At 40.1% G+C, this 17393-nt stretch overlaps 1 protein-coding gene across 2 annotated transcripts in view; it reads right to left on the reverse strand.

The window, feature by feature from the left end:
• LOC136202096 (uncharacterized) overlaps window positions 1-15674 on the reverse strand; it is a 31031-nt gene extending 15357 nt beyond the window's left edge. Inside the window, exons 1-2 of one of the 2 annotated variants that reach the window (XM_065992569.1) lie at window positions 15373-15674; window positions 7030-7376 (exon numbers count right to left, since the gene is read on the reverse strand). In XM_065992569.1, coding sequence (XP_065848641.1) covers window positions 7030-7376; window positions 15373-15508 — 483 coding nt within the window. In that variant the 5' untranslated portion in view covers window positions 15509-15674. The remainder of the gene's footprint in view (window positions 1-7029; window positions 7377-15372) is intronic. The other variant, XM_065992577.1, reaches the window with a different exon arrangement.
• Window positions 15675-17393: the final 1719 nt, after the last annotated feature.

Genomic DNA, 17393 nt, shown 5'->3' on the forward strand with positions numbered 1-17393 from the left:
TGTTATCTTCATACCACCTGCATACTAACCTGGCCATCTGGATCTCAACTTCTCATCATTGGTGTGGTGAGCGTGAAACAAACGACATTTAAACCTCAACTTCGAGGACAAGTAAAGGTAGAAACGGATTGTGAAGACGAATCTCGTGATCTCACGCGAGGCTGATGAGAAAGTTGCGGGATTTCCAGGCTGCCCAGGCATGACAGGATGAGGCACATCGAATATCCTCCCCGGAGGAGGCCACCCCCGCGGAATCAGGCCAAACAGCAAACGGCATCGGCGTCCTCCTTGTAGGAGGAGAGGCCCCAGCGAGCAGGCTACTACAGACATCCCTCGACAAAAAGGCCTTGGGCGGCGTATCGTGGGGAAGATCACATCTAACAAGACCCTTTTGGTCAAATGCATTATCGAGGCCAGTTTCGTCAAAAACTAAAAAAACCCTACGACTCCCAACATATATGGGAATCGAAGACCCGAGCGAATATTGTACCACCTTAATGAGCATGATCAACCTCTACTTTAAGGAGAATGGTACAAGATTTTGGAGCCTGAATCCGTCGATTATTTTGATCCACTAAAGGACTTATTCGTCGACTAATTCGTTAGGGTAGTCAAACCCAAAAGAATAAGCTCAGTCTTAAACGATGTAAAACAGCGATCAACTCGGCCCCTCTGGGGATATCTAGCTCGATTACATCACATGTCATCCCAAGTCAAATCCATGAACCTAGAGGTGGCCATTGATGTCGTGGCAAAAGGGATGACCTGCCAACTGATTCGGCAAAAATGCTACACTAATCCCCCTATCCTTCCAAGAACTAATGGTTATTGGGCAAAGCTTACGACGACAGCATGAGGCCAACGGATTACGAAGCATGAAAAGAGGACAAAGTAAGGAAGGAATACAAAAGGGAGAAAAAGGGAAAGGCAGCAATGGTAAAAAAAAAACCCAAAGTCGAAGGGACGAAGGTCCAATCCCCTAACGTCCCTACAGAGAAGAACCAAAAAAAAGAGGCCCGAGAAGACAGAGGGGCATATCGGCGCGAGGGAAGAGAAGACCCCAAACGCCTAAGATACTAAGGGGAGATACAAGTGATCCGCGAGGAGGCTCCAGCCCACGGAGAGAACTCCCCGGCTAAAAAGAAGTTAAAGGGCTAGGCAGGGGAATCCCTATTAGTCCATCCACCATTGCGTACACTTATAGTGAAGCCCTTGTTGTCTCCCTCCCAATTAACAACTTCAAAGTCTATAGCATCCCGTGGACACCAAGAGCTCAGTGAACCTCCTCTCTTGGAAGGCATTCGAATCCATGGGATTGAGCAAGAAAAGGCTACATTAGGGCACCTTTTGGGCACCATCTCCCTTCCCGTAGTCTTTGAATAAAAGGAGAAACCGGTAGAGACACAAGTTGGTTGAGTAGTCGACATACACCTGGCCTACAATGCAATCATGGGTAGGCCCTTACTCTCAAGCATCAACGCCACTATCAGAATTCGCAACCTCGAGTTCACCCTCCCTGACGCCCTTAGAAGCCTGACCACCGACGGGAACAATCAACTGGCCAAAGAGAGACATTGGGCGTCCATCGAACCCCACAGACGACAATAGTCATTGACACCATGGGAAGATCGTACGACCTAAGTGGATACACCCCTCGAGTCGCCAGAAGATTTCAATTTGGGAGAAAACCGTATGCTCAAACTGGGTACCCAAACGTTCCTGGCCAATAACATCAAGGGAACTCTAACGAAGCACGCCAATGTTTTTGCATGGACTACCTCCGACATCAAGGGAGTCTCCCCAGATCACGCTGTCCACTTCCTTAACATAGACACTGCCATAGAGCGAATCCAGCAAAAAAAAATTCTTCATGCTCGTAACAAGCAAGAGACAATCAACATTGATATAGAAAAGCTAAAAACAATAGGTTTCATTAAATCGGCCTACTATCCATTTGGCTTTCTAATGTCGCCCTTGTAAGGAAAGCCAATGGGAAGGACCGCATATGTAGATTTCACCGATTTAAATACATGTCCGAAAGATTGTTATCCACTATCTAACATTGACCAGCTGGTAGACCAGACTGTCATCGTTGGATGCCAGCAGATCCCAATGAACCCACTAGACACCGGGAAAACTAGCCTCACCACTCATGAGGCCACATTTTGTTACACGGTCATGCCATTCGGCCTTAAAAACAACGATTAATTAACAAAATGTTCGCCGATTACATAGGCAAGACCATGCATTTATATGTGGACGATATGATATGGTCGTTACCAGTAAACAAGAAGAAGACCACCCGAAAGACCTCTCTGATGCTTTTAAAATATGCCAACAATAAAAGCTAACATTGAACCCAGAAAAATGCATCTTCAGCATCAGGCCAGACAAATAACTAGGGTACGTAGTCTCTGAGAAGGGTATCGAGTCCAATCCCGATAAGGTAAAAGTCGTACTCGAAATGGAACCCTATGCAACCTGCAAGGAATCAACAACTAAATGTGAAGCCCATCGCCCTAGGAAGGTTCATCTCTTGCTCTGGTGCAGCGGTGCCTACCTTTTTACAACTCCTCAAAAAAGACCACCCCCTTTAAATGGGATGCGAACTGTCAAGACGCATTCTCAGCTAACAAAACCTTCCTGACCTTGCCACCTCTATCTTTGGCCCCAAAGAAAGGAGAAACTCTTAACTTGTACTTCACAATCACAGAAGAAGCAGTGGCTCCCATCATCACTCGGAGCGAAGCATTAGCAACCCTGTCGGTGTATCACCTAAGCAGAAAACTCAAAGGAGCGGAACTAAGATACAACGCGATGGAGAAAACCTTATTTTCCGTTACACATGCCACATATAGACTATGATCATACTTCCAAGCCCATACAGTGGTAGTCAAAACCAATTTCATGATAAAAAAAAAGGCATTCCAACGGCTAGAGGTCCTAGGACGAATCACAGACTGGTCAGTTCAACATCCTCTTCGAACCCCGCACTTCCATCAAGGCATAGGCATTAGCAGACATCGTGGTCAAGTGATCCAGCCCTCCAGCAGACCTCCCCGAACCAAGTACATCACAAACAAAGCAAGAAACCCTTGAATGGCACATCACCGTCGACGGGTCATGTGGAGGTGACAGAGTAGGGGTTGGCATCTCGATACGAGGCCCCAACCAGTTCCACATCAACTATACCCTTCGCCTAGCATTCCCTACGACCAACAACTAAGCTAAGTATGAAGCTTTGATCACAAGATTACTCCTAGCCATACTATTAGCAACATGGGAAGTCATAGTACACAACGCTCAAAAGTTGGTAATCAGTCATATCAATAGCACTTGTCAAGCCAAGGATGAAGTTATGCCTCGCTACTTAGCAAAAGTCACCTCCCTCCTACACCAGCTCCAGAAAAAAAAAAAAAGGTCAACTTCTCAATCGTCCTAGTTCCCTATGAGGAAATGGGGAAGCCATCACAACGGCAAGCACAGAACCCATGATGATGAAGACGCACATATTAGTGGACGGAAGATAACTATTATTCGATATATCACTGACGGTACACTCCTCGAAGATGAGACAGATGCTTTACTGGTGGTGCAATGATCATGGCGATATGCAGTGCACGATGGTACCATATACCAAAGATCGATCACCCATCCCTAAATGAAATTAGAGGTGGCAAAAATACACATGACCCGATTACACGACACGAAATTGACACGCAATTTTAGTGTTTGAGTTTAACTTAGTAGGTAATGTGTCATTTTTTGGTTGACACGTAAATTTTTGGATTGGGTTACAGTTGATATGCTAACCCGAAAACGATATGAAATGACACAAATATTTAAAATTATTGTTATATTTTCTCATATATTTATATATCACTTTATTAATAAAGATAATAAAATTATAATTATTACTTGCATATATGATTCGAACCTCGTAAATTTTTATAAACACATTACATGACCCCTAATATGATATTAGCAGACTTTTTGATGGTTAGTGTTAACATACTAATATAAAAATGATATAAAGTATTTAAAAATAGTATCATATCTTCTTATATTTTTAGAAGTTATCATTAATATATATAAGGCTTAATACACAAATAACCCCTGAACTTGTCCGAATGTTACAACTGCCCCCTCCAACTTTCAATTGTAACAACTCACCCCTTAAACTTGTCCAATTGTAAAACATAACCGCAAATTGGGAATTTTTTTATCCCGTACTTGAAGCAACCGTAAAAATGTTTCTCCGGATTCGTATCACGCCAAAGATCTGATTATCACACTCCACGAGCGTTGCAGTTTTTGTATTTCACATGTTTCTTCAATTGCAGTCCATGTCAGCAATTTGGGGTTATATTTTACAATTGGACAAGTTTGAGGGGTAAGTTGTTACAATTGAAAGTTCAGGGAGGCAGTTGCAACATTTAGACAAGTTCAGGGGGTTATTTGTGTATTAGGCCTATATATAAATAACAAAATTAACTCGAAAACTCGACACGAGATCAACACTGAGCCGAATAAGTTAACACGATTGTGACACGAAAGTTTTTGGGTTGGGTTTGGGTTTACTCTTTTCAACATGAACCTAAAATTAAACGACTCGAACACGATAATTGCCAAGTCTAGATGAAATACATCTCCGAGGATGAGAAGATCACCGCCTCCATGAAATACATGAGGGCATTTGCGGTTCTCACCAAGGGGGAAAAACGCTCGCCAAAAAAGCTTGCCTACAAGGGCTCTACTGGCCAACCATGGACGAGGATGCCAAAAAAATGGTAGAACGATGTAACATTTACCAGATGTATGCAAACACACACTTCATTCTCGCAGCAGTGTTCAAACGAATCATCTCCCCCTGGCTATTAGTGTTATGGGGAGTAAACATTCTGGGACCATTTCCCCTCGCGCTCGGACAACGAGATATGTGGTGGTAGCTATCAATCACTTCACTAAAAAGGTTGAAGCTTAAGCACTAACCATCATTTTCGCATCCAATGTTATATCCTTCCTACACATCCATATCCTGAATAGATTTGGCATACCTCACTCATAGATAACAACAAACAGTTTGATTGCGCCCTTTCCACAACTTTTGATAGCAACGGGTAATACAATAGAGATTCACCTCGATGGCCCACCCCAAAGGTCACAAATAGAACAATTTGACTTGGTATCAAAACCCACCTACACTCCTAAGGGTAGAGTTGGGTGGACCACCTCCCAGTTATCATATGGTCCTAACAAACCACTCCCCACTCAACCACAAGAAGGACGTCATTCTTCTTGTGCTATGGAACAAAATCAATGCCACCCACCGAAGTCACTCTACGATCCCTACGAGTCGAAGGACACGAGGACCACGATAACACCACTACACTTCAGGACACCTTCGACGGTATAAAAGAGGCAAGGCTCAACTCCCTCCTCACCCTCACTATTTACAAACAAAAGGTGGCCAGATACATCAGCGTGTACACACCCGGCAATTCAAAGCAGGAGACCTGGTCCTACAAAACACTATAGCCTTCTAGTCACCTCTCCCCGAAGGCAAATTAGATCAAAACTGGGAAGGCCCTTACATTCGACAAAACCCCCTAAACGAAGCATATTGCATGTCCACACTAGGAGGGACACCATTAGGGAATACATGCAATGTACAAAATCTCAAACGTTATTATCAATAAAAAAGTCATTGTGCGATTCCTTATATATAACCAGTATTCGCTTCCACTTGGACTTGCTCCATTCCTTTTCCTCAGGTATAAGCAGCACTCATTTCCATACAAACATAGGGGGAAGATCAAGGGAAATTGTCTCCCCTAAAGAAGTACTCACGAAAAATGATGGTTCGCAGCTGCAAAAGATCATGGTAAACCCTTGTATCCCTACCCCTCGCTCCCCATTCACGAACAGAAACCCCAGAAGCACGACGACTTACCAATATAGTTGTGATAACTGAATCGGACGGTTGGACGTGGTTTGACCGGAACTGGTCACCATTCCGGTGTGGAGGTAGTTAAATAAACACAACTCAAAACATCGGCCAAACCGCTCAGCCTTGTCTAGCAAGATCATACATTGCTGGTACACCAACAAAGTTCGTTCTCGCTTCAATGCGACATCCTTCAAGCCAGCTAACTCTCGGGAGAGCCTCTCTACCTCACGTTCCAAACCTTGGATTTGGCCTTAGCCCTGTCAGCAACCTCCAAGACAATTTGCTAACGTTTGGCTGAAGGCAGTATCCACCTCAAGCTTATAAAGACGGTTTCGTTCTAACAACTCGTTGACTTGGCCCTCGAAGCCACACCACGCCTCTACGGCCTCCAACAGATCGCTCCGCGGCTTAGCAAGATCTATCTCCACAACCACCTTGTCAACAATGGCCGTGTTCGTGGCCGCCTCAGCTTCATCCTTCTCTTTAGCCAGCACTCCCACCTGCTCAACAAGCTTCCCCTTCTCCTCAGTAAGTTTGTTGGCAAGCCGCTTCCAAAGCGCGATCTCCTTACAACACGACTCTACCTTCTTTTTAGCCTTCTCCAGTTCTTTAAAGTGATAAGACGAAATAATAAAGGGTTAAAATGGTCAAAAGCATAAAGTAAAGTAATGAAGAACTATACAATAATTTAACCAAAGGAAAAGAAAGTGTTCATCTGGAAAACCACGTACCCACACCTTAGCTGAAGTTGGTGATTGTTTCTAATTTGAGAAAGAGCGAAAAAGAGAAGAGAAAAAGAAATAAAGAGATAAATAATCAAAGGTAATAGTCGCTTTTATGTTTAAAAGTGTAAAATTTAGTGGCCTTTATGTCACATTTTCAAGTTCAATGGCCATACGTGAAAACGAGCAAAGTTCAGTGGCCATGGGTGTAATTTATCCATAAAAACTACTAAGAGAAAATCAAATACAAGATTTCTGTAAACATTAAAAAAATTAATCTACACAATTGTATGCTTCCAATCAATTCAAGGACACAAGAAAAAAGAGAAAGACTGCTCAAAATCAAACTACACTTACTTGCATTTGATGAGCTACACTTTTGTTCAAGGACGGTTGATTTGTTACTTTATTTGGTGGTGAATAGGTTTCAACTGCTGGAGCAGACACTGTGGCAGCTGCAGATTCACCAGGTAGCCGAACATGCCTCAACCGCTTCACTGCACGATGCAGCCGCTCCAACCGCAAGGTCTCACCATCAAAGAACAGAATAGCATCATTTTCCTTATAATCCTCACTTACACCCTCAAAGGTTACTTTGGGTTTTCCATACTGGTTGTTCTGATACTCAACAGTAACCTTGTTATTTTTACCCTTGTGGAGCGATCCTGGTTGACTCTTATCAATTGAGGCAGGTTTGAATTCATCTGTGAGAGGAAAAAGAATATGACAAACCAAGGAGAAATAATCATGGAGGAAACTGAACTGAACAAGTTAATGCAACCTATTTCTTAAGTGAAAATATGGGAAAAGAAGTATTAGCCTTGTGTGATCATGTTAATCTGTAACACAACAAATAAATACCATAGTATCACACCATATTAGTTTTATATGCATCCATTTATATAAATTTGATCCTCTGATTCTACGTATCTATATACCTATTCCCTTGTTAAATCTGGTAATAAAATATGTAAAATCAAGTGCATTTGATTAATCCAAAATGCAAAAACCTTAGTTTGGTTGATTTAGTTAATTTCTCATGTTTGAAAGTAAATAGTTGCTAGAATCAAATTCTTTCAATTGAGAAATTTAAAAAATAAATAAAGGCCTCATTGAAGAAAATGGAAATCATTTAAAAAGTAGATGATTTTGTAAGAAAGCAATTCAAATGAAAACTTGAAGCCCAAGACTGTTAAGAATATACTAATATACTTTTGGAATATTGCATATATATATATATATATTACTTTTAGAATATTGCATATATATTACTGTTAAGAATATATTAATATACTTTTGGAATATTGCATATATATATATATATATTACTTTTAGAATATTGCATATATATTACTGTTAAGAATATATTAATATACTTTTGGAATATTGCATATATATTATTTGTTTTGAAAGAATACACACGGTATTGTACTCAACATTGAAATATTTTCACCAAATATGGTATCAAAGCTCCTCTCCCTATGAGTTCTAGTAACCCTAATTCTTCTAACCCCGTTGAGCCGCCTACTCTAATAATCCTAGCAGTGGTGATTCTCCTCCACACACACCTACCTCTCAAATGGCAAACCCTAATCCCAGTACAACTATTCCACCTACTCCTACCTTTTCTTCTTCTCACACCTTCACCATAAAACTTAATGCTAGAAACTCTCTTACATAGAAAACAAAGTTTACCCCCATCCTTCACTCTCATGATATGATGGGCCTTATTGACGGCACAAGTAATGAACCCTCCGAAACCATTCCTGATCCCTAATAATCGACTCCAAACCATGGTTTTGCAAAGATCAAACCTTACTCTCATGGATATTATCTTCTATCTCTGAAGAAATATATCCCTACATAACTCATGCGACATCTTCATATCAAGCCTGGTCAGCTCTTTTACAGGCGTTTGGATCTATATCTCATAATAGACAACTTCGAATCCATGTGGAACTTCAGGGGCTCCGTTGCACAGAAAAAAGTATTTCTGCATTTCTAATGAATTGGCTGATGAACTAGCTGCTTCCAATAGAGCTATGTTGGATGCTGAATTTAATGCTTTAATTTATCGAAGCCTTGGGAATGATTGTACCAATATTATGACTACTTTGAATCTGCGAGAGGTTTCATGTTACCTTTCAACAACTTCATGCAAATCTTATTTCTCATGAGTCCTTATTGAAAAGCAACTCCCTTCCACTTGCTGCACACTATGTTGCTCACCCTATTGCACCTCCTCCTTTGCTATCACCTCCCGGACAGCAGCCTCGCTTCCAGGGGCGGAGCCAGAGGGGGCGGGGAGGGTCAGCCGACCCTCCGACCCCGCCGGAAAACCCCAAAGACGGGGTTTTCCACCCTGGCTCCTCCAGGGGCCGCCATGGCTGGAGCCCCTCCAGCCATGGCGGCTGAAGATGAAGAAGACCAGTAGGTCTTCTTCATTCAAACAAAACAGATGGAAAGGGCATTTTAGCCCTTTCCATCTTGGCCTCTTCTTTCACTTCTTATTTCCTTGTGGTGCGAACAGCAGGAAAATAAGAGAAGAAGATGCCAAGTTATTCTTTTACTCGAAAAAAATGGGAAATTCCATAAATCACTCCTCAATTATTTTTTATTTTCATTCAACTTCTCATTTCCAACTTTCAAGTAAATATTTTATTTTTTTTGTTTCTAGATTTAGTTTTATGATTTATATATAGATTGCTAAATTGGGGATTTTTTTGTGTGATTTCTAGTTTACAATTTTATTTGAAGATTATTAATATGTTGTTTTTGCTTAGAAATTATTTAGTACTTCGGATTTCTAATTTATGGTTTATTTAGAATTTCTAATTACAACATTTTAGACATTAGGAGTAAAATTACACCATTTTAGACGTTAAGGGTAAAATTGCTCATGAATTTAAACATTAGGATATTTTTACACCATACTTTTTTTTATAAATATGTTGGTGTAGCAAAAAAAAAAATTTTTGCCCAATGTCTAGCCCCTCTGAGCTTTAGCTCCTGGCTCCGCCACTGCTCGCTTCTCAACGTCTCACTCTAGATGTCCATGGGTCCCTGTCAGATATGCCATCTCTCTAATCACACAACTGATAATTGTCGTCGGCGTTATCAACGACCCTCGGGGAATCACAACAATTGGAACAGGGTAATTCTTCTAACTATCAAGCTAATGTTGCTTGGCAGGAAAGACCACCTAGTTTTTGTCATCCAAATATGTACTCCACACTCATATCATTCACACCTCCCCTTGCACCTTTGCCACCACCTATTCAACATTGGTATCCCGACACTGGAGCTACACACCATGTCTTCTGATCCAACTCATTTTCACTCACACAGGTAAGTCAACAATTAATCAGTTTCATTTAAAAGACATACTATTTGTCAACAGTTCACTAAAGATAACCGTTGTTTCTTTGAATTTTGGTCGTCTCATTTTTTAATCAATGACCAGGGAACGAAGGAAATCCTGTTGAAAGGCCCGAGTGACAATGGTTTGTATGTGATTCCAACCTCGTTCAAGCAAGCACTTGTAGGGGAAAAGGTTTCGTTTGACATTTGGCATGCTCGGTTGGTCACTGTTCTAATAAAACGACTTCCAAATTTTTGAAATCTCAGCAGTTAGGTTTTCATTCTACTATTTCAAATTCTTGTACTTCGTGTAATTTGGGCAAATTGACTAAACTTAAGTTGCCTTTAACTGAACGATCTAGTACTTCTGCTTTTCAAGTTATTCATTTGGATCCCGGTTAATTCATGTTTAGGACACAAATATTTTGTGTTGTTTATTGATGAATTCACTCGTTTTACATGGTTATACTGTTTGAAAACTAAAAGTGATGTGTTCACAGTGTTCATGGAATTTCAAGCTATGCTTAAACGTCAATTTAATGCAGATTTTAAAACCTTTGCCTCCGACTGGTGGAGAATTTCAAAAACTAATACCATACTTTAAACATGGCATTGTGTATCATTTTGCTTGCCCATACACAGATTTTAAAACCTTTGTCCGACTGGTGGAGAATTTCATAAATTAATACCATACTTTAAACAACATGGCATTGTGTATCATTTTGCTTGCCCATACACACACGAACAAAGTGGAATTTCCGAGAGGAAAATTAGACATATAGTGGACATTGCTTTAACTCTTCTGGCTCATGCTCATGCTCCTTTGCGTTTTTGGAACTATGCGGTTTATCAGAGCGTTTAATTGATCAATTGTCTTCCCACACCAATGTTAACAAATGCTTCACCATTTTTCAAATTATTTTCCAAGGAACCTATATACTTTGATTTCAAAGTCTTTGGTTGTGCTACTTTCCCCCTCACTCGTCCTTATAATCGTCATAAATTTGATTTTCGTACAAAACCATGTGTTTATCTTGGTCGCTCTCTTATTCGCTCCAGGTACATATGTTTTGATCCTCAAACTGAAAGAATATACTATGCACGACATGCTAAAATTGATGACACTCATTTTCCATTTGTTAATAAAGTGCCGAACACACTCCTGATCCTCCACAAATGTTGGTCGTCCCATGGTTGACCTCTTATCATCATTTAAGTCAACCGAGCACTTCAGCTGGTAATTTTCTTCCTCCCTCTTCCATTAGTCCCACCACTATGTCTCCTACTCCTAAATCTCCTACACCTCACCTACTGCCCTTCTCCCAAATACTACTACATCATTCCGTTCTCAACACAACTCTCCCATACCTTTTCCATCCTAGTTTGCGTCATCCTCCTCTAACTCTTATGATCTTAAAGTCTTACTAGATGTTTCTCCTACTCCTAGTATCACATCAACCACGGCCATATCTCTCCCTCCCAAATCCATTCGATGCAACTTCGAAACCCAAGCCGAGCGTCGTCCACCTCCCAAACTAGCCCTCCTCCATGCCAGCTGTTCCACCCCTTTATCTGACAACGAACCATCTCCCTTTTCCGTTGCCCATAAATGTCATGTGTGGCGTGATGCTATGCAAACAGAAATGGTTGCCCTCCATAAAAATAATACTTGGACTTTGGTGCCCCATCCTAGTGGTGTGAATCTCATTGGGACTCGAAGATTGTTTCATATTAAACGTGACTCAGATGACTCGATCGAATGGTATAAAGCGAGAGTAGTCGCTCAAGGCTTTACTCAACGGCAAGGTATTGATTTTCAGGAGACTTTTAGTTCGGTGGTTAAATCTACCACCATTTGGACCATTCTTGCTCTTGCTGTAATGAGACTGTTTATATGAAGCAACCTTCGGGGTTTCGCAGTTCTTCTCATCCTGATCATGTGTCTTCTTCGAAAACCTCTTTATGGCCTCAAACAGGCTCCTCGGGAGTGGTTCTCTCGTCTATGTGCTTTTCTTGAGAAATTGGTCTTCCCCAAGTTCGTTGTAGACAACTCCCTCTTCATAAGAATTGTTGGTTCCACTTACACTTTCCTTTTATGCTATGTAGATATACTGGTCACAGGATCATTCGACAGACTAGTAAAGACATGGAATCTGAATTTCCCATATGGAACTTGGGGCGCCTGCATTTTTTCCTTGGCATTGAAATCAATTATGTGCCCATTGGTCTTCTCCTAAAACAAACAAAGTTCATTCAAGAACTCTTAGCAATGTTTGTTCCAATCTGATGGCTACATCTACCCCCTCTCGAAGACGTTGGGCACACCTCTTATCGATGGCATTGAATTTCGCCGACTTCTAGGGGGCGTCGATATCTCACTTTTACTCGCCCCGACATTGCATTCACCGTCAACAAATTGTGTCAATTCATGCACCAACCTACTGATATTCATTGGCTTGCTGCTAAGCGTCTCCTTCGCTATCTCAAAGGCACTAAAGCTCACTGTCTCTTGCTTTCACAATCTGCCTCCCACTCCTTGGAAAGTTATTCGGATGACGACTGGGCTGGGTGTCCTGATGATCGTCGCGCCACCGGTGGGTATTGTATTTTCTAGGCTCCAGTCTTGTTTCATGGGCTGCCAAGAAGCAACCCACGATCACACGCCCTAGTACTCAAAGTGAATATAAAGCCTTAGCCAATGCCACTGCTGAGCTCTTATGGCTTCGATCCTTGTTGAGTGATATTCGTTTTCCCCTTAAACAACATTTGCTCCTTTGGAGTGACAACATTGGCGCCATCTACCTCTCCAAAAATCCGGTTCTTCATGCTCGCACTAAGCATATCGAACTTGATTTTCACTTTATTCGGGACCTTGTTCGCAATGCCACTGTGGACATTAGATTCATTCCCACATATGGCCAACTTGCTGACATTTTTACCAAACCATTGGATACTCAGTTATTGTACTCAACATTATCGGTAAATATACAACAAAAACAACATCAACAACAAAGCCTTAGTCCCAAAATGATTCGGGGACGGCTAACATGAACCATCATATAAAACCGTGAAATCAAGTCGTGTCAGCGATACAAATTCTCTCCCTCCACTCTGTCCTATCCACTACCATATTTTCCTCAATCTCCAATAAACTCATATCACTCTCGATCACCCTCCTCCAAGTTTGCTTAGGTCTTCCCCTACCCCTCACCACTACATCCCTTTGCCACTCTTCAGTTCTCCTAACCGGCGCATCAAGCGCTCTTCGTCTTACATGGCCAAACCACCTTAGTCGGTTTTCCCTCATTTTATTCTCAATAGATGTAACCCCTACTTTTGTCCTAATTATTTCATTACTCACCCGATCCTTTCTCATATGACCACACATTCATCTCAACACATGCATCTCCGCCACCGACATCTTATGAATGTGACAGTGTTTCACTACCCAACACTCCGTACCATATAACAATGTTGGTCTGATTGCCATGCGGTAGAATTCTCCCTTCAATCTATTAGGCATGTCGGGGTCACAAAGGAAACCCGTAGCACTCTTCCACTTCGCCCACCCAGATTTAATCCTATGAGCAACATCTCCATCTACTTCTCCATCCGTTTGGATAATAGATCCTAAATACCGGAAGCAATCCGATGCCTGAAAAACTCTCACATCTAGGGTGATTGTCTCTGCCTCCCTACTCCTATCGCCGCTAAACTTACACTCCAAATATTACGCCTTACTTCGGCTCAACTTAAAGCCTCTAGATTCTAAAGTTTGTCTCCATAGTTCCAACTTCCTCTCCACACCTTCTTTCGTCTCATCAACCAACACAATATCATCTGCAAACAACATGCACCATGGTATACCGTCTTGAAGTGAACTCGTTAGTTCATCCATAACGACGGCAAAAAGAAATGGGCTTAGTGCAGAACTTTGATGCACTCCAATCGTAATAGGGAACTCTTCAGTCTTCCCAACACTGGTACGTACACTCGTGCATGCTCCCTCATACATGTCCTTTATGATGTCAATATATTTCTGCGAAATGTCTTTCCTTATTAAGGCCCACCAAAGTACTTCCCTTGGTACCTTATCATATGCCTTCTCCAAGTCAATGAAAACCATATGCAAGTCTTTCTTCTTATTTTGATAGTGCTCCATTAATTGTCTCATTAGATGGATGGCTTCCATAGTTGATCTTCCCGGCATAAAGCCAAATTGGTTTTCCAAGATCTTCAACGTCCTCCTTAGCCTTTGTTCAATCACTCGCTCCCAAAGCTTCATAGTGTGACTCATTAATTTGATTCCTCGATAGTTGGCACAATCCTGGACATCGCCTTTGTTCTTATACAAAGGGATTAGGATACTTTTCCTCCATTCTGATGGCATCTTATTGTTTCCAAATTTTGTTGAAGAACGTCGTCAACCATTCAATTCCTCTCTCTCCCAAACATCTCCAAATCTCAATAGGGATGCCATCAGGTCCTACTGCGTTCTTCAATCTCATCTTATTTAATGTCATTTTGACTTCACCTTTTTTAATTCTCCGTATGCATTCACGATTTACCATATCGTGAGGGATACTTATATCTCTCACATCTTGTCCGCGATCTCCATTAAATAAGTTATCAAAATAGGAAAACAATCGTTCCTTGATATCCTTATCTCCAACTAGGACTTTTTGGTGCACATCCTTCACACATTTAACTTTTCCGAGATCTCGCGAGCAATTCTATATATGTCACATTATCGATAAATATACTGTGAAATATTTTCACCAAACAAAAGACACCCACCCATGTCTAAAGGAAACCTTTGTCTTTGTAAACAAGGAGAGAGAGAAAATGAAATACCTCAATTTTAGGCTTCAATTTCATAAAAAAAAAAAATTAAGATGAATTCTATTATAAATCATTCTGAAATTCTACTAGTGGACTTGAACTGAATTCTAATGCTTGGGTTATTTCAAAGAGGTTGTAAGAGACACCACTGTAGCTGTTAATTTCTTCCTTCTAACAGCAAATTAAGGTGAACAATCCCCAGTACAACTATTAATGCAAAATTCTAAACTATAACTAGTTAACTGTCCATTTCCAGTAGAAACTAGTATTAGCCGCTTTCTAATGCTAGGTTTCGATGGAAAGATTTCCATCACAGACATGAATTTAGTAAAAAAGTGACCAATCCAATTATTTTAATTCGTAATTCAGTACCCAATTGTTAATGGTTCTATAATTCAGCACCCAACTGTTACTGTTTTTCATTAAATTTTAAAAATAGCGAAACAAAATGAAAAGCACCAGAACTGGAAATGCATTTCGATGTTTAAAGATACTTACAACGCAAAGTGAAGACCTTAGTAGAAGGATGGTTGGAGTGATCTTTGAAGGAGGGACCTAAGGTTATGTTGTACCAACGATCTGGCTCTGGAGCTGTATTTGGCTCTTCACTGTTCCTGTTGTCGTTTCTCGCCATTTGTTAAACTGAACAAGTATAAAAGAAAACAAATTGAGCAACACAGCATTCTAGGGTTTTGGCGGTCAATTCGCAGAGGAAGGCTCGATTGACGAGGGTAATTTGGTCTTCCGTTCTAAGGAAAGCTTGGATTTTGGACAGTTCAATTATTTTAGCGGAAATTTTGAAAACGGTAGTATGACCGACTATTATTTTAAACTGATAAGTACAAATTTTGTACATTATTAGTAGATTTAAAACAGTTTTATTTATTAGTTATTACATAATTTCACCAAAAAAAAGTTTTAATTAATTTGTACCAATTAAAACTTTTTTTTTATACGCTATGACTCGAACTCAAAATCTAATTTAAGCGACTTGAGACCTTTAACCATTCAAACCGAGTTTAACATTTAATTTTTAGTTTTACTAAAATAACATTTTAAATTGATTTTTATTTGAAACAAATTAAAAAACAAATTTGCTTAGAGAAAATTAAGTTAATTTATTTGTTATATTTCTATGATTAAAATGTATGTTAAATATAAGATAATTTTAGGGTGTTGTTTTTCCTTTCCTGTTTCTATCAAAAAAAAAGATAATTTTAGGGTGTTGTTATATTCAGCCCCAAATTCCCACCCCTAGCCCCGTGAAATGACGAAAATTCCCTTTCATGGTTTTGGGTGGGAAAAGGCTATTCTTTTTGCCTTTCCGTCACGCGGGCGTGTGGCTATCACGCATTACCGTGTGGTCGGGCGTGATAGCCACACGCCTCACCTTGTGGTCAGGCGTGACAGCCACACGCTCGACCACACGATGAGGCGTGATAGCCACACGCCCGACCGCACGGTGTGGCGTGATAGCCACACGCCAGAGTTGGGAAGGGGAAAAAACTAAATTAATTTTTTTTTTAAAAAATTGAATTTTTCCCACACGGGCGTGAGGCCATCACGCCCTCACATAGGTGAGGGCGTAAGGCTATCACGCCCCACCACAGGAGACGGCATATGAATATCACGCCGTCTCCTGTGGTGGAGCGTGAGGCTATCACGCCTCCACCTATAGTGCAGCGTGATATTCATATGTCGCACTAGAGGTGGAGGCGTAATAGCCTCACGTCCCACCTCACGAATCCGAATCCCCCAAAAATCCAAATTGAAATAAACAAAACGTCCAAAAATCAACAAAATCAAACAGAATTTCGTAACATTAGTCCTTTTCATTTGTCGTCCCTCTTCCAATCCATGTTTTCGTTGATAAATTAGTCCGGATTTGATCCAAACGAGTTTAGAGAGTTTGAGAGGATTTGAGAATTTTCAAATTTAATAAAAGGGTATTTTCGTCCTTTCACGGGGCTAGAGGTGGAAATTTAAGGTTTGATATAGTAATTCACTAATTGTATTAGAATTATTTTCAATCCCCCAAAATCATTTTATCTTATTTTAAGAGATATTGTATTTTATTTTGGCACCACCATAAAATTTTATTTAAAAAAAAAATAAAGTTAATAAAATTCAAATTTTACTTTTGAGACTTTCTTATTTAACTTAACTTCCAAGTAATATTTTTTTTAACTTAATGTTATAAAAATATTATCAGTTTAATTATTATTTAAATGTTATATCAGAATTTAAATTTAAATGTTATATCAGAGATTTTAATATATATATGTAGAAAATTGTCTAAAATATTTAATGTAATATAAAAAAACCATAAAAAATGCTAATAATCAAATCTACTAATTATATTCTTACCAAAAAAAAATCTACTAATTATAAATTTTTTTATCAAACAGAGAAAGGAAAAGTACAAAAATAAACTCTATGATTTTGGTCATTTTCAAACATGAACTACGTGGTTTAAAAATTTACAAACCGGTACCTTGATGTTCATTTCGTTAACAAAT

The sequence above is a fragment of the Euphorbia lathyris genome, chromosome 1 (assembly GCF_963576675.1).
Source record: "Euphorbia lathyris chromosome 1, ddEupLath1.1, whole genome shotgun sequence".
Classification (NCBI taxonomy): Eukaryota; Viridiplantae; Streptophyta; class Magnoliopsida; order Malpighiales; family Euphorbiaceae; genus Euphorbia; species Euphorbia lathyris.